We start from the raw sequence: 19,101 nt of genomic DNA, 5'->3' as shown, positions 1-19,101 counted from the left end.
ATGGAAAAGATGAATGAAGAACATTATAACAGCGCTTTATTAGTTTATGAGATCATTTCCTTGAAAAAATAGTTTTATTTCAGTTACTTAACTTATACTAATACATATCATTTTTCGTTGGTTTGAAGAAAATTTGTTGAATACTTTCGTTCCAATTCAGTACTGATTTTGCTTAAAGAATTTTGCTATTTTTGCTTCTAGGGGGACAACTGCTCCCCCTGGCCTTCGCTGGGTACGCCCATGTTTACATATGACATTCTTAATCAATTTATTTAATACGATCGCTTCTAGCTTTATCTTGATTTATTTAGCTTTTTGCGCACAGTCAAGGCTATAAAATGCCTTAGTTCATCGTAAAAATATATTTATTAAGTGTATAATCATTTTGCGTGCCCAATATCGTCACTTTTCGGCGACTTTGCAGCGAATGAGCGTTAAAATATCTCAAGCGCGCATACGGAATATCGTCTGCAGTCCCAACCGTGACGTCACGCTCCCTCATCCCACTCACTTCCCCGCCGTGCGATGTTGGCCACAGCGTTCCGCCCGAATGGCACGTCTACTTACTTAAATGGTCTAAGGTCATGCGTACCCAGTACGCGCCCTTTAAATTTCGTATGCCGCCGTCATGCGTACCCAGTACGCTTCCTGGCCTACTGTTTATGATATTTTTTCTCCGCCAGATATTGTCTGTTAAATTAAAACTAATTACTCTATCTTTTGAAGAAATGTTTTTCCTTTCCAATAAAATATTCATAGCGGTTTTATGCCTTCAAGATTTTTAAAAAATGCTTCGATAAAATTCCGTTTTAAACCAGCGCCTTGACGACTTCGGTCCAAAAACTCATCGCCTTTTTTCAGCTGTTCTATCATGAAAACTTCCGCCTAATCTGCTTGAGAGACGTCTAGAAGGGTCAGCTACTTTAGCTTGAGATACGGTATCGTCTAAGCTCAATGCCATCTCCTCGTCTTCTCCTTGTTTGTCGTCACCTCGAGCCCCAAGTGTGTTTGGTCCGCCTCGTTAGTCCTAAGCGTCCTAAGCGAAGGGGCCATGTGCTTCGCTCTGCATTTATTTTTTTATTTATTTTTCTGGACAGTAATCAACGAAGATAAGATTTCATCTAAACAGTCAGCGTATACCAGGGCCCCTTCGAGATATTTTCTCGTCTCTTGAGGGAGCTTCTAAACCACGAGCTTCAGTCCACCTCATTCATGCTGTGTGGTGTTCGTGCAGGCAGTGTGCTGAAATTCTCATCGGGTGTACTTCCTGTGTGTGGTATTTTTTTATAATTGGGGATCCTACGAAATGGGAATAGTATTGAAAGGCAAAAAAGAGACTCGGAAGTCTGTTTGTGTGTTAGGCTATAGTAAAATCATTGTTGGGGTGAATTTCAAGGACCTGTTATTGCATTCGTACGCAATGGAAAGAAAACGCCATTATAAGTGATGTATGAAGTTATTTAGGAGACTATTGAATGAGGCAGTCCTAAATTCATATGTTGTTCACAGGAAAAACACGTATAAAAATTTGACTTATCATTTCGCGTGCCATTGGGCGAGATAATATTTTTGAAATATCCAACGTCATACGAACTGCTTGGACTTGGCCGTCACTCATTACACAATTCAGTACCAAGACTCACAAAAATTGATTTCCTAAAGACAATTCCTGCAGCTGGGAAGAAATCAAAGTCTCAAAGGAGGTGTGCAGTTTGTGCATAACATGGGAAATGAAGAGTTTGCGTGTACTGTTGTGAAAAATGTGCAGTGGGATTATGTTTGGATTGCTTCAAATCATGTCAGAGCAGATTTTCTAAGGTAAATCATTTGAATATTAATATATTGAAGTTTGAAACATTAGCACGTGATTACCTATAGGAAATGATACGGTAATAATGGAACAAAGTCAGAGAAGTGGGCGGAGTGGTAAATTTTCAAGTAGACGAAACGGGTAATCCTATCGAAAGTATCCAATCTGTTATGAAATTTTCAACCCCAAATAACTAAATTACATCATGTAATTGTATTTTTTAAATGCATGGAATGTTAGAGATCTCGTAGCTTATTTGAAACCAAATAAAAATCTTTCAAAATTGAAAATTTATTCATTAGTTCATAAAAAGAGATACATAAAACAATAAATATTTTTTCCAATCGCTTGAAAAATTATTATATATTCGCGCATTATAATACGCAAGATTACAAAAATTTTCAACGATACTGATCGTATATTATGAAAGATATAAATTATTGAATGATAGTATACCAAAAAGGCGAAGATTTTTAAATCTCATCCGGCCGCTGAGATGGGATTTAATTAAATGCCTGCCGCGCTTGAGGGGTTAATTGCACCATCGCATCACAGAAGACATACAGAGTACAGTTAGTGTGCACGAATACATAGCAGAGTGCGCCACATGCATAAGACAAAAAAACAAAATACACATGAAATTAACCAGCAGAAAACAACAGAAATATAGATTAACTATGCATAGAATTTAACACCACTCCTTACGCTATTATTCCATAAGCCCCTGTTTCTGAACTAATTTTTCATGTTTCGGTTTGGTCAATGGCTTTGTTAAGATGTCTGCTGTCATATCCTGGGCATTTAAGTACAGTGAGTCCTCGTTTAACGTCACTTACCGTTCCTGAAAAATGTGACGATAAACGAAATGACGTTAATCGAAGCACAATATCCCATAAGAAACAATGTAAAAAGTGAATATCGGTTCCTAGACCTCACAATTCCTACGCGAAAAAATTTTAGCGTATCATATTTGGGCCATTTCTTACGATGGGAATGCCAAACTATGGCATAAACACGAGTCCCTGTCTTCATTGACGGCAATACCAGCAGCGACGTACATCCTTCTCCATTTTTGTATCTTCCCGCGTTTGTTTTTTCGGCTTCGCTATGGTGGTCACGGTGGTCATCAGTAGGGCATCATCGCCTGGGCATCATCATCGCTGAAACATCGTCGCAGTTACAGGAACCAAGATTATTGAGAACACGGCGAAAAAGTGACGACAAATACTCCGAGTTCTACCCGGAAAAATTCCTAGAAATCACTTCAGGTTCCAGAAATCGTTATGTAAAGTAAAATTTGCTTAAACTTTACTTAAAAATTACGAACTTAACATTTGCGCACCTACCCAAGAATTCATTTTGCAGAAAATTTGCTATAAACGTAATCGAAATTGACAATAAACACACCGTTTTACCCTTCGTTTAGACTAACTGTATTACCGCCCACAAAACGAACAACCTGCAACGCCATCCGCTTCGCATTTTTTCTCGCGCGAAATTTAAAAAACCTCACCAGACCTGACATTATCGCGAAGCAAAGGCGCGATAAACGAATGACGGTCTCAAAATTTTCGTGACGTTATCGCGAAATGACGTTAAACGGGGTGACGTAGAACGAGGACTCACTGTATATCAGTCTAACAACATTTGATTTGACAGCTTCCCTCACAAAGTGATGACAAATGTCAATGTGTTTCGTTCTGCTATGAAACATCTGATTCATACACAATTTTTTGCCCGACTGGTTGTCATTGAACAGCACAACTGTTTCCTCTTCCCCCAAAATACAGGCTGTGAAGGAACATACACTCTTTTGCTGCTTCGGAGAGGGCCATGTATTCTGCCTCTGTGCTTGACGGGGCAACAGTCCTTTGTTTTTGGCTCTCCCATGAAACAGCAGCACCTGCCAATTTAAAGGCAAACCCTGTGCAGGATTTTCGATCACCCTTATCACCAGCCCAGTCTGCATCCACAAAACCAACAACACTTTCGCCTGTTTTCTTGAACACTAAGGCATGATTCAATGTACCCTTTAAATATCGTAGCACACGCTTGGCACTTTTCCACTGCTCCAACCCAAAACAAGTACATATTGTATCTACTTAGGATTCCAACAGCAAGCAAAATATCTGGACTAGTACACACAGCTAAATACATCAAACACCCAATCAATTGTTGATATGGCAATTTGCTCATTTCATCAGACTGTCGCTCAGAACCTTTGAACAACTCATGACTAACTTCCATTGGTGTACAGACAGATTTACACTCAGACGTATTGAATTTTCTCAAGACATCATCTATGTATCTCTTCTGGTCTAGCATAATTTTACCATCTTGCCTCTGTACTCTCATGCCCAACACTCTCTTTGCCTCGCCTAGATCTTTCATCTCAAATTTGGACATGAGTTTCAATTTTCTCTCTCTTTTTAGTTATTGCTGAAAATAAAAATGTCATCAACATACAAGAATAGATTTGCGCTTTTTACAATACACACAAGGTTCACTTTCCAATCTTTCAAACGCCATTTCAGACAAGACAAGATTTATCCTTACCGTACCATGCTCTTGATGATTGTTTTAAAGCATGAATAGCTCGTTTCAGCAAGCACACTTTGTTTTCCTTCCCTTTAACAACAAAGCCCTCAGGCTGGTCCATGTACACTTTCGCCACAAGATCACCGTTAAGGAAGGCTTTGGACACATCCGAGTGATTAATGTCCAAGTTCATTTCCACTGGAAGGGCAATTAAGAATCTTAATGTGGAATATCTCACTACAGGGGAAAAGTTTCCTCGTAGTCAATGCCACCTCTCTCTCTGGGAAGCCCTCAGCAACAAGACGTGCTTTATACCGGTCAACAAGCCCATCGGCATCTCTTTTTACCTTGAACACCCATTTACATGCGACTGCCTCCTTGCCTTTTGGCAAACCCACAAGCACCATTTCGCTGAGGAGACTCGTATTCAGAGTCCATAGCTGCCTTCCACTGAACAGAATCTGCTCCATTTAGTGCGTCATCAACCGTCAATTCCTTACCTTCCTCCACAATAGCCTGATACAGGATGTAATCAGGATATTCTTTAGGATGAGGTTCCCTCCTAGGATACCTTGGTTCATCATCAGCAGGATCTGGGGACAAGGATGCCTCAGGGTCCAGCAGTTCCTCCTCCTCTTCCACCAAAGACGACTCTATCCTCGGCTCCTCAGGTTGAACTGAACAGGTTGGCTGCATAGGCTGCTCACATTCTAGCTCCACATGCTGCTCCTCACAGGTCGGCACAGATACCTCCCTTGGGTGTGATTCCAATAGCTGCCAGTCAGCATTCACTTCAATGGGCCGCTCAGCTGATGGACCAATCATGCTACTCGGTAGGGTCTCATGGGAGTTTGACTCCTCAAGTAGATCAGCCTCAGGAATTTTCATTGTGGTGCACAGGAACTCATCCTCAAGGAAAACCACATCCCTTGATCTCACCACATTCCTAGGATTCAACGGATCAATCAACTGGAATCCCTTGGTGTCCTCACAGTATCCTACAAATATGAGCCTTTGACTTTTAGGGTCCAACTGAAAATTATTGGAAACCTTATTTCACAAACAACCCTTGTAGATGCATTATCTTTAAGAGAAAGCATATCCATGTAAACTAGGTGTATTCTACATTCTAGGCTCATTCACCAATTTTATTTTTTACTAGATTATTATGGAGTGAAAAATATAGAAACTCGAACTTTTCCATTTTCTGAGTAGTTCTCGAATTAATCAGAACGAAACATCGGCTGCCTTTGAAACTTTTTTTTTAACATTCTTTGATGACGTCACAAACTCGTGCCTAGGGTTCAGTGCCTCTCAGTCACTCCTTGGTCTTGTGCATGTGTAGTTGGTTGTTGTGTACCTTTTAAATGAACCTGAATGAATTTTCTCTTGGTCCTAAATGAAAGTTCTCCCTGGTCGACAATGACATCTCCTACTCGTAAAAAATAGGGGCAGCCTTGTCATGTTTCCTTCTTTTAATCCACCCTATACACAAGCAAGTGATGAAAAGGGCCAGTATAAGCAAATGAATGAATTAACAATAAAATTAATGAAAATAGTAATACAAATACATTATCATTCCGTTCCATCAACCAAATTCTTTTATTGGGTTGAGATTTTGGGTGTTAGTGAATAGATCCCATGGTGCTAGTTGTATTTTATTATCACTGCATTGTATATTCTATGCAACTAATGTTACAGTCACAGTTTGTTTACCTCAATATTAATTCTCTCACTCGCAGGTGTCCATAAATATCACAAGCTATCTTCAAAATTTGGCGAATGTTCTCCAAGTTGGCGAATTATGGTCTCTCAGAGGTCTAAGGACTGAAAATAATTTTGAGGCGTAAGTATTTACTCCTGCCTACAGAATCTTTGTGAAAGACCCCTACTTCTATAGTAATCTTAATGAGAGATGAGCATCCCGTATTTTTTCACCATAACATTCTACATATATTCTATGCATGTCTTTTGGCATTGGACTAGAAGTTAATGCATGCAATGCAATGCATGTAGTGCCAGGTAGTACACATTCCAAATGTTGCTTTTAATTATTTTATCATCATGTGTGCCGAGGGATCTATTCTGTGAAATCACAATTGGCATTTTAATTTTTCAGCTGGGCCACCGATCCGACTGATGTAAATGCTTTCCACACTTTCCAAGAAAATGCAGTCAGTAAGTGAAAGAAATGAATTTTTTTTCTATTCCTTGTTATTCTAACACAGTCGGCATCTGTGCTTAACTTTTGCCGCTACTATGTACTTCCCTTACCAACATGGAAACATGATTTTAATTTTTTTTCAACCTTCAATTGGAGCACTATCATATTCACAGGGACACCCAATGCATAGGACTTTGATATGCAAATCCACCACAAGATATTTTAAATCATGAATATTGCTGTGGTGAGTCTGCAAGAAGATGTGCACTCATCCATTCTACGTTTAAATGAGTTCATAAAAGTCGCCAATGACATGATGTTGATGGTCGAGAAAATCCAAATTTCATGGGGAAATAATATATAATTTTGGCATTAAGCGAAATTGATATTCCTGATTATGTATTCTATTGCACTCATAACCATTCTCTGCTCTTCATTGTGAGGGCAAATATTTTATTATAACTCTTTTAGCAGATGAATGGTTCTGTGTAGGGGCAAATCCAGGATTTTTTTCTCGGGAGGGAAGGGTATGGGAGGCAAATGGTCTTCTCATTTATGATACTAAACAAGATACATTAATTACTGTTCAAAATATTCACTTTATTTTGATATAAAATTTATTAAAATGAATCAAATGATTGAAGCTCCGTAGTGCACAAAACGAAATGGACACAGTCAGTGGCGCAGCGAAGGGGGGGGGGTTTTGGGGGATAAACCCCCACCCCCATAGCTCAGAGAAATATTTAAATTTAATTCATTTTACTTAATAGGATTGATATTACTAATTGAATAGTGTAAGGATTAATAAAATATCCCTCAGAAAGACATAAAACTCACCATTTCGAATCCTTTATTTTAAAATTCCTCAATTTATTAATCTCACACCTACCGCTTATCCTGGTGGGTATTCCATACCTCCACACACCCCGGTATTAGTTTATTTATTTATTTAAGGAGTTGCTCACATACAGCATTTCTGCCAATTTATAGTGACGCAGTAACAAACATAAAATTTTAACATAAAAAATTTGAACAGAGAGCAGTGGCTTAAGATAGTAAAGAACAAAATAGAAGGCACGAGGAAAGGGAGGTGGAGAGGGAGGTTTATTTATTAGCCGAGGAATGGGACATGGCAAGTTTGATAAATGAGTTTAAGGGCAGAGTTGCACCTAAACCACCACCCCACCCAGCCTTAATTCCTGACTGCGCCCCTGGACACAATGATAACCATAAAAAGATGTTATCTGTTATTTTAGGGTCCCTCTAAATTCACCTGTGGTTCATCACCTTCATCGCTTGACCACAGAAATTTTTAAAATTTCAATCAAGAAAGCAAGTGAAGCGAGGAAAGATGCAATGAGATGGCCCTATCTGTGTAATCCCATTGACTTCAATACTCAAAGTGACTCTGCAGACCTTAAAGGGTGGACATTTTGTTCTAAAAATTCCTTCACTTTAGTCTTTCTTGTTCATAACATCAGAGATTGAAATAAATGGTGTTATAATAGCCCCTTTGTTTCTTTGGTTGAAATTTCAGTGCTTATTTATGCTTATTTGGATCTCTTCTGTCTTTTCAAGCGATACCTGCCGGCATCCTTCAGTTTCCATTTTTTGGTCTTGGTCTGGAGTAAGTCATTCACGTTTTTATTTGGCATAATTTTACCCATCGTTCTGACACGTACAGAGTTTTACGTGTACTTATGATTTGATGCATTGAAAAACCATTATTTTTCAGTGTCATGGATTACGGTGCCATCGGATCTGTGCTTGGCCATGAACTTACCCACGGATTCGACAATTCCGGAAGGCATTTTGATGAGAGTGGTAACTGGAGGCAGTGGTGGACCAACATCACCATTGCAGAGTATAAAAATCGAACTGCTTGTTTCGCTAGTCAGTACTCCTCATATTCGTTACCAGGAATAAATACTAAGGTGAGATTTGATTGATGATTTGTTATTTTTCAATAGATGCATTGAATATCATATCTGACATATCATTCATGGAAGTAACATCTTTCACATTTATCTTGAGATATCACATGTAACAAAGCATGCAAGCATACATATTAATTTAAATGCTCAGTTGTGGTTTTACTAAAATGAATACGTACTTTATGCTGTTACTAGGAGGAACACTGGAATTGTGAAATTATCAAATAACTTTGTCTGTTCAACAGTTACACCTGGTTTATTAAAAAATTAATGAAAAATTAAATGAAAAACTTAACTAAAATTGTCTCAACGGCTCTGAGTTGCTTTTGCCAAAATTTAGATGAACCCAAATTCTTTTGAAGAGCTAACAAGAAATTGGCACGCAATACGTATTGGCACCGTGTTGAGTTGTGCAGTCAATCCATCTTGAAGTCTTTCCCGAACTTTACTTCTCCATTCTATAATTATGTATATCCACAATGTAATTTTTCTTACAGTATATCTTAGATGTTTCTCTTCATCATTCACCATTTGAGGTGACAAAACTCAGAAGAATTAGGGAAGAGTGTACTTGGGTTCTGCCTGGGTAGCAATAAAAAATTTGGGAAACTGAAGTAGGTGGTCGAGCATTGGTCAAACGTTGGAAGACGTTTTTCGTGCAGTCAGTGTACAACCCATTTAAAAACATTCCCACAGTCTAAAGGTTATCACTTTGCATGCCGTGGATGAAATATTATGTCCTGTTAATCTTTCTGAAGATTGCCATGGACGTAATGTTACGTCTTTCATTGACTTCGTCTGCGTGAAGGCGTAATATTTTGCCCGTGGTACTTTTCCCGTTTACTGCTTAGTGGTTTCGTTATTTCAAAAATCAACTGCTCGATGGAGAAAGAGTTCTTTTAATGCCTTGAGGACGAAAAGTCCTCCGTAGCTACTGGCACCCTTATCTCAGCCTACTTAGTGTGAAAATTCTTTGGAGGAAAGAACCGTTCGTTGAGGGTGCAGTGACCCTTTTTGTCATCCAGGATTTTGAATGCTATGCTCGGAACAATGCTTTTTTTTATGATTTCCATGGTTTTAAATAGTTCAAATTGAGCGCAATAAAAAAAATACTATGCATTTTATGGCGGTATATCATTTGTTGCAACTTTTTTTATTTAAAAAAACAGTCGGTTTTCATTGTGAAAATACATATTTAAAATTTAGCAATAAATGTTATTCAACTCATTAATATAGAAGAGCAAAGTCCATATTTATTGAAATACACATCGATATGAATATATTTTTGATGCTAATGTTTAAAAAAAAATTGAGAATTTAGTAAAATGGCTGGATTTTTCAGTAGAGCTTTAAAATTAGCGGCCGGACTCTCAAAGTGTTAAAGGTACCCAGACTACATACAGGGTGCAAGGCCTCTCATGCAGGTGTTCTTTCATTTTACAGTTCCCATACTTGCCAAGTCAAGGGAATGGAAGATGCTTCTTGCATTATCAATGAACGTAAAATTTCATGAAAGAAAGGAAACGCTATCATAGCATGCAGTCAGCCATGCGTTCTATGACTAAGTAGACGTGAATGTCACCCTTTGTCACTGGTTTCTATGGACGCTACCATTGGTCAAATCTCATGCTCCCAATGGTTAATTTATTGCTGAATTTTTCCATGTTCTGCATTCATCATTTTTGTAGCATCTACAATGGCTTTATTAGTTATGGCATTACAAGAATATATAGTGTGCATTGAGCACCTTTTTCAAATTCTATGTATACTTAGCTTACTGGGATTGCTGTCATTGGTTTTTTTTGTTTTAATTTTGATGTTTCAATAATTAGAACTCAATTGTATTGTGTAGACGGATTTAATGAGTTGACTTGTATTGTCAGGTTGATGGCAAGCAAACCCTTGGAGAGAATATTGCTGATAATGGAGGGATACGTGAGGCTGTAGCAGCGTTTAAGAAGCACAAGCAGAGGACATCGGATTTGGTAGACATACGGTTACCAGGGTTGGAGCAATTTTCAGAAGATCATTTACTGTTCATCGCATTCGGCAGTGTAAGTACATGGGACATTTTGTAACTGTGTAAGAATGATTTGGTTACATATTACAGTATATTCCGGTTAATTGGGACATATCGGGACTTTTGCACTTTGCCCCAATAAAGCGGCTGCCCCAATTAGGCAAACTATCCTGTATATGGGCATAAACAAACGTTGAAATGATAGAAAGAAGACTAAAGAATGTTTATAATGCAACATAAGTTTATTAAACTTTTAATTTGAATAATAAATCAGCTAGTTTAAATAACTTATTATCATTTTTGACGCCGAATGAATATCTTTTACTAAGTCCTATCCTCTTGCGGATAGTATAACAACAAGGGCTTTCAAAATAGGAATAGGAACATTTGTGAAAAATAAGAGTAAATCAAAGGAGGAAAAAAATAGTAATCTGAAACCAAAAATTTTAATTTCGTCACGAGTATAGAGTCTATGTCACCGACTCATGGCCCAATAAAGCAGCATGCTGTCCCAATTAAGCAGAGAATACTCCGGGATAATATGGGGACCTCTATGGGGTTCTGTTCTTCAAGATCGGCCCCAATTAAGCGGCTGCCCCTAGTAACCGCTGGACCCATTAAACGGAATCTACTGTACTTTGTGGAAATAAACTATGAATTGAGTTTTTAGGTAAAAAAATACTTATCATTAGGGATGTGCAAGTAATCACAAATTTCGACTTGACTTGAGTATTTGGTAGTTGACTCGAGTGATTAGAGTAGTATGTATTACGAATGTCGTGTCAAGTAGTTTCGGCTACAGAGCTGTTGACGCCAATAAGTTCAGAAATATGCCGAAATGAGGCATTATCATGAAAATCATGTGGGAATATCGTTTTTAAAGTCAGTAAATCATTTCATTGCCATGTCCTGGGAGTTTTAGCCTGCTTAATTGATAGCAGTTACCCTGGTAGCACCAAAACGATTATATCTAGATTTAATACGTATCATAGTATACACTGTATACATAAAATATCTGTATAAAATACATGCAAATGTCCTAACCCTGATAAAAATAAACTCCTCCATTAAGGAGAGGTTTACCCTCCATTGAGGGTACAGGAAGGATAGGTGTACCCTTCCTGTACCCTTCAGCAAGGGTACACGAAGGGTATTTTAGAACATTGGTGGGTACGCCCTCTCCCTCCTGGAGGGTACGGGAAGGGTTTGGCAAGCCTCGATGAAGGGTACAGGAAGGGTAGGATAAAATAAAAACTAAAAATCCATAAATTAACATAAAAATTTAAAAAAACGCTAATAAACTAAATTAAACGAATGGGGAAGAGTTGCTACAGTGATTTCTAAAGTTATAGGGCATAAAAAAATTAGCCTTCACGAGGTCTTGAACCCTGGACCTACGTATTACAGGTTCACGAACTAGAGATTTAACAACCTCGGCTATCGAGGTACTTGACAGGAGTAGTTTCTCAACGGAACTTATACTACAAAATCTTAAGATGAGAATCGCATCCGGGCCTATGTGGAAGAAAGCTGTGACTTTTTTCTACCACACCTATTTCGTTTCAGAAAATAAGATCGGCATTCTAATACTGAACATCGCTCTAGCGATGTCTCATTGTCAGCCACACAAATAGGTTACATCCTAAAACGTGAATGGAAGAACTTCTAAATGAGCTTTTTTCACACAATTACAGAAACTATTGTGTACAGTGGCGTAGTCAGGAATTTCGTTTGGGGGGGTCCAAAACCAGGTGGGAAAATTTTTGAAAAACAGGATAGTAAGTATTGGAATTCAACTTATTCAAGCACTTTTCATAATCGAAAACACTTCAATAGTCAAAGAAATATTTTTTAAATTCATTATTTTTCAATATTTTGATTTCTATTATGAAGGAAAATGATTGTGTTTTTATACTTCGGGGGGGCGGAGGGTCCGAACCCTCCGGACCCCACCCCTGGATACGCCCCTGAATATGTATATTATTGTTTTCCTTAAGGAAATTTTAAAGATTAGTTGTGTAGCCCGTCTATCTTTGCTTTCAAAGACTGCTTACGTTCTTGTACGGAACACAATACTCTTTAGCAGGTGAAAGTAGCTAAGGAGACTCTTTCAGGATATGCTTTCTTCAGTTATAAATGCTAAGTCCCAAGGAAGGGTAAACTAAGGATTTTTCTCTCCTTCCCTTACCCTTAATGGTGGGTAGAGGAAGGGTACACGGATGATAAGGGAAGGAGTTCCAAGGAAGGGTACACGAAGGATTTTTCTCTCCTTCCCTTACCCTTAATGGTGGGTAGAGGAAGGGTACACGGATGATAAGGGAAGGAGTTCCAAGGAAGGGTACACGAAGGATTTTTCTCTCCTTCCCTTACCCTTAATGGTGGGTAGAGGAAGGGTACACGGATGGTAAGGGAAGGAGTTCCAAGGAAGGGTACACAAAGGATTTTTCTCTCCTTCCCTTACCCTTAATGGTGGGTAGAGGAAGGGTACACGGATGATAAGGGAAGGAGTTCCAAGGAAGGGTACACGAAGGATTTTTCTCTCCTTCCCTTACCCTTAATTGTGGGTAGAGGAAGGGTACACGGATGGTAAGGGAAGGAGTTCCAAGGAAGGGTAAACTAAGGATTTTTCTCTCCTTCCCTTACCCTTAATGGTGGGTAGAGGAAGGGTACACGGATGATAAGGGAAGGAGTTCCAAGGAAGGGTACACGAAGGATTTTTCTCTCCTTCCCTTACCCTTAATGGTGGGTAGAGGAAGGGTACACGGATGATAAGGGAAGGAGTTCCAAGGAAGGGTACACGAAGGATTTTTCTCTCCTTCCCTTACCCTTAATGGTGGGTAGAGGAAGGGTACACGGATGGTAAGGGAAGGAGTTCCAAGGAAGGGTACACGAAGGATTTTTCTCTCCTTCCCTTACCCTTAATGGTGGGTAGAGGAAGGGTACACGGATGATAAGGGAAGGAGTTCCAAGGAAGGGTACACGAAGGATTTTTCTCTCCTTCCCTTACCCTTAATTGTGGGTAGAGGAAGGGTACACGGATGGTAAGGGAAGGAGTTCCAAGGAAGGGTACACGAAGGATTTTTCTCTCCTTCCCTTTCCCTTAATGGTGGGTTGAGGAAGGGTACACGGATGGTAAGGGAAGGAGTTCCAAGGAAGGGTACACGAAGGATTTTTCTCTCCTTTCCTTACCCTTAATGGTGGGTAGGGCGTGGGTTGTGCAAGGGTAACTACCCACCATGAAGGATGCCACCCTTCCTGTACCCACCATGGTGGAGTTTATTTTTGTCAGGGAAATATTATATGTATTATATCTGCTGCCATAATATGGATTTTATGTAGATTAAATACGTGTAACTCGTCGTAAATCTGTATATTATATATATTTTATACATGTCTGATGATCCCTGGTTACGCCGTAAGGATATTACTTGTATATTTTAAAGATTCTGGTATTCATCAAGGACCATGGATCATCAGACATGTATAAAATATGTATAATATAATAATTTGCAAATCTGTATCCCGATGTATTTTGAAATCTTAAAAATATACAGATTTTGGTGCCACTAGGGTAGCAGTCGACGTTGGTGCCGTATACCTATTTTTCAGCCATGGCGTCCATCCGTCTTGCGACCTGGTGGCGTGTTAGGAGTAATTGGAGTGGAACGTTGCATTGGTCATACTTTCTTAAGGCCATTTTATATCACACTCTTTATGCATCAATGCGCAGGATAGCACTGAGCCACCATGTTGATATTGCGAGAGTGGGAGCTCGGAATCAGGGCAGGGGCGATTTTGCACTCTCGATTCTCGAACGTGTACTACAATCCTACCGCTTTGCATGATGCAATTTTGATTGCGATATTGATATAATTTTCATTCACATCCTAATTCTGTCACAATTACCATCAATGTTTCATTCAATGTTCCTCGTTATCTTTTCCTTTCTACATCAAGTTAAGCATTCAGAATAGAAAATTCAAAAGGGTTTGGAAAAATGAGATATGGTGGAGAAAGCATTGTTGTATTGCACTGAGCGTATTGTCTCGAGATCAAAAAGTACTACTTGCACATCCCTACAAATCATTTTGCTCTTTCTTAACCGTAACTTTAACATTAGCTGTACTTTTTAAGCATTCCAGTTGCTGAGGGTGTTTTTTGCATCAATTTTACATTCATAAATTTCCTCATATTCATTTTATATCTAAATAGAATACTCTAGAATAGAAATATGTACAAATATTTCAATAAAGAAGTGGAATGTAGGACGGATATAAGTTTTCATCTTGCATATCACCGGTTGATGAATATTTCCGTCACATTAACAAAAGGGAATTTTTTTCCTTTGCTTGATGATTTCACTCAAATGGTGCATTCATATTGTTGTTGTTAAATGTTGCGTTGTTGCATCATGTGAATAATGCATATAATTGATGTGATTAACTTGATTCTTAAATGATGATCACTAGAGGTCCGTGAAATTCGCGAGATGCAATATCGTGAAATAATGCAAAATCGTTAATAAAAACGAAATGTTGCGTTTTTGCTATTTTCGGTGAGTTAGTGAAAAAATCATATCTAATGAGTCACAATCTATTAAAGCCTAAGCATTCATTGTTTAACGCTGCCGACGTTCATTTGCTCTATCTCATTACGATTCCAAGGTCAATTGGCTTGTAAAGTCTTGCCCATATCAGCGTAATATCGCTCACTGCAGTGATTCTCCGCCGAAATTTGCCGTTAAATTTATCACAGCCTCTCTCCTCGATCAATCCTGAAATATGGGGTGCTTTCTCACCGGAAGAATTATATATTATGAATTAAAATTGTGCTGAAAGAAATTTAATGCGGCCACGGAAGAGCGGAAATACAAGCTCACGCTCCCGGCATGCATCAATGCTGAGCAGTAATTCTGGTGACTCACCACGACACATTAGACACCGTTATTGGATAACTCGTTGCAGGAAAACCTTGAGTGTGGGTCTAATGTAACAATTCTGTTGACTTAAACATGGCCGCTGGCTGGCACCTCTCAACACCGTGTGCGGCGTCGTGACGTGAATGGTGGGCAGCGCAAAGCTGTTTCGTCAGAAAGCGGCCTCAATGTAGCACTGCTGTATTTCATGCCGTAAACGGTGCACCGCCGGGCCAGATTGAAATGGGCACCGTGGTGACCACGGCAGCCGTCAACGGCGCCGTGCCATCAACTGCGCAATTCGATTCATTTAAAGATATCTACAGACACGTATGATTATTTGAAAGCACGAAGCACTAGCGCAGTTGGGGGAAGGGAAGAAAGGGGAGCCAAAGGATAGGAGGAAAGGGATCAGCGGACGGACCTTCGGATATTCGGTTCTGCACTGAGCCACAGTGCAAAAAACATCATTTCGACATTGGCCAAATCTGATATCTAATTCTTCAAGTGAGAAATGTCTCATTCTAGATGTTACAGGATCGATAAATGGGAAATAATTTTTCAAGTTTCTTTGAATCCGATTATGTTTTGTTATGTGTGCTTCTTTCGCTACCTTTCCTGACCGATTGGCAACAGCTGTATTCAAAACTAAGCGATTTGTTGTGTGCTGTCCTACCTTCCCTCAACTCCTGGGTGAGGAGTATGGAAAGGGAGCCCACGACATGAAACATTTTGGCCACTTTGTAAGTTATACAGTTCTATGGTTATACCGTAGCTACCCAGCACTCAGTTTGAAAACACCATCGTGAATGGTTGTGTTTTGTGGTTGGACTGTTTTTTTATTATGGTTCCAGCTTTAAATATCGAACGAAGGAAAGTAATTTTAAAATGCCAAAAGATAGTGACACTGTTCATACCTGGGCAAGTGAATTCAGCTCAGAAGGATTTAATGTGAAAGACAGAGTATTACTGAGCAAAGTTTGCGATAAAAGATTAGAATTTGTAAGATGTGACAAATGTTATGTAAAATGAATAATAAAAGAATAAGTATTCATGAAACGTGTATCATAAAATAATAAAATGCTTATAAACGTGGGAAAATTGTGGCATTATAATAACACCACCAAGATTTTCTATAACAGCAAAATCATGTGATTTTAAAACAAATTTTAGCAAAAAATAAAACCACTTTCACGGACCTCTAATGATCACACTTGAACCCCTCAGCAAAAGAGGGAATGTGAAGCCTCTGGAAGATGATAATTTGATATTCTACTGGTGATATTTACAGCTGTGGTGTGAGCATGGCACAGACGCAACAGTTAGGTGGACTATTGAAAGAGACGAGCATAGTCCCAGCAGAGCTCGCGTTTGGGGAGCTGTTTCTAATTCAGAAGAATTTGCCAGGGCTTTCAACTGCACCAAAGGGAGTCCAATGAACCCTGAAGTGAAGTGTCGAATATGGTGACGAGTGAATTTGATTTCCGTGTTGCCACGGTCAAGACTGAAACAGAACTCTAAATCAGTATTCCTCAGTCCTCTGCCCCTTGATCCTCGTTGTTGATGTAATTTATTTCTTGAATTGTGATAATGAGGAGCCAGAAGAGAGATCCAAACCAAAGATCTTTTTATCCATGGGAAATCTTTGGGGAGACATGTGTTGTTGAATTTCTGGCCGCTAAATATGTGGCTGTTACAAAGCTGTGATCTGTTTGTGTACTTAAACTATTGCTGAAGCATGAAAAAGGAAAAACTGATATGTAGATCATTGCATTATTTTGTTGACTCAATTTGTCATTAGAGGGAGAATTGTGCAGGAAATGTTTAGTAAAGAACCAAAAATCGTGAGTAACGTAATGCGTGTGCATCTTAAATTATGTTAATGTGCCCATTGTATATAATTGAATGTTGTATATAAAGAAAATTGTTCGAATTTTATTGATCTTATTCCAGTTCTATTATCTGTTAGCTATCATACATACCTCTAGTCGTAAACTGTAATAATACCGCTACTAGATAATAGTAAAGAAAAACTTCTCCGTGCTGAGTGAACAGAAGCCAAATATCAGCATAAAAATTAGGAAGGTATAAGATCAAAGTATGCATTGAAGTTGGTAAAACAATAACAGTGAAATAGACATTTTCTTTTATTTTTCTTACAACATGAAATGTTTGGAGATCCTTATGCATTTCCAGAATGGAAGGAGAACTCTGTTGCAAAGGACGTGAAATGTCTGCTAAAATATCCAAAACAAAAAATACACTAAATATTGCAGTGAAAAAATGAAATTGCTAGCAAGAAAAAAATTCGTTATTGCATTCATACTAGGTAGTATTTCATTGGTTTCAATGAAAGATGTTGACAGATATTTCAGAATTAACCTTGCACATCGTACAATATTAAAAGCAAAAAAATGCCCATAAAAATGAAGTAAGCAAATAAAATATTTAACGTAAAAAGAACTGCGTTGGACTTCATCACAGATTGAATTCCATTTGTCTTCAATCCATTAGTTATAAAATTAAGATAATAAATTTTTTCTTGCACCTCAAGATTAAAAAAAAAATTCACTGCACCTTAAATTCTTATTTCTACGACGAATTGAACTCGTTATATTTCATTACTAAGCTGAAATTATTTAGTCTCCTCTTTTACGATACATTTTGCACATCAAGAAATATAAAAATGCAAAAACAGGCACATTCAATCCTAGTAAGAACACAATTACATCCTTAAGTAGAATTCTTCACACTTCATTTACAGACAAAATTTTGCTTTTCTACACAAACAATATTATATAATGCCTAACATTACATGCTACATACATACCAAGTAATTTTAATACTTGAAAATATGCACACAATAATATATTGAGCGCAAAAAATGTCAAATCTGAGGAGAACCTGATACACGTCATTCAAAGAAAAATTCCAATTATATACACACCATTATCAGAATAATTTTTAAGATTTTGAACAGCACGTCAAGAACATGAAAACTGCTGTAATTACCTTAAAATATAAGGTTGAAGTCCAAACCTAAAAAGAAAAAGGTACACTTCATAAAGAATCTTCGCTTCATTATTCTCCTCTAAGAATTATAGCAGAATTTAAAGGCGACATTTTACACATTAACATTTATAAAAACACGAAAAAATTCACGCAGTTGTGCCACCATGATTCCTACCATAAAAAGAACATGATTTGTCACAAATAAAAAAAAATCATTAGTCTCCCCTAAATGCCCCTAAATAATGACTGAACATTTAAAATGTACAATAAGGATTTTTAAACTCAAAGATAAATACTGAAAATCTTTAACAGAACAAGATAATAAAAAAGTCAAAAGATTTTGTCGTACAATAGTTACAGACAAAAATTCATTAGTATCGGCTTATTATATCAACAAATATTGAGCAATTCAATATGCATATCGACAATTTTAAAACTTCAGATTTATGCACTTAAAATCTCTGTTAGGAATATAAATTTATAACAAAAATGAGATTCGTCAACTTTTATTAAAAGCAAAACTTCATTCTTAACAAATAAATATATCAACAAATAATAATGAGTGTTTTAATATCTTTTATAGCACATACAGTATTTTAAAACCTGTAAAATATTTGCTTAAAATCCTTACGAGAACACGAACTTCAGAATGCAATTAGGATTCGTCGCACTTTATTAAAAGACAAATTTTCATCAATGTTAACTTAT

General features: G+C 37.9%; 1 protein-coding gene across 1 annotated transcript in view; it reads left to right on the top strand.

Annotated features, from left to right (window-relative positions):
• LOC124164056 (neprilysin-1-like) overlaps positions 1-17,319 on the top strand; it is a 65,225-nt gene extending 47,906 nt beyond the window's left edge. Inside the window, exons 12-17 of the mRNA XM_046541225.1 lie at positions 6,091-6,194; positions 6,468-6,526; positions 8,091-8,139; positions 8,248-8,446; positions 10,330-10,500; positions 16,673-17,319. Of these exons, the coding sequence (XP_046397181.1) occupies positions 6,091-6,194; positions 6,468-6,526; positions 8,091-8,139; positions 8,248-8,446; positions 10,330-10,500; positions 16,673-16,849 (759 nt within the window). The 3' untranslated portion in view covers positions 16,850-17,319. The remainder of the gene's footprint in view (positions 1-6,090; positions 6,195-6,467; positions 6,527-8,090; positions 8,140-8,247; positions 8,447-10,329; positions 10,501-16,672) is intronic.
• Positions 17,320-19,101: the final 1,782 nt, after the last annotated feature.

Source organism: Ischnura elegans, chromosome 8 (assembly GCF_921293095.1).
Source record: "Ischnura elegans chromosome 8, ioIscEleg1.1, whole genome shotgun sequence".
NCBI lineage: Eukaryota > Metazoa > Arthropoda > Insecta > Odonata > Coenagrionidae > Ischnura > Ischnura elegans.
The sequence above is the reverse complement of the archived record's forward strand: the minus strand, read 5'-3'. Positions and strand labels throughout refer to the sequence as shown.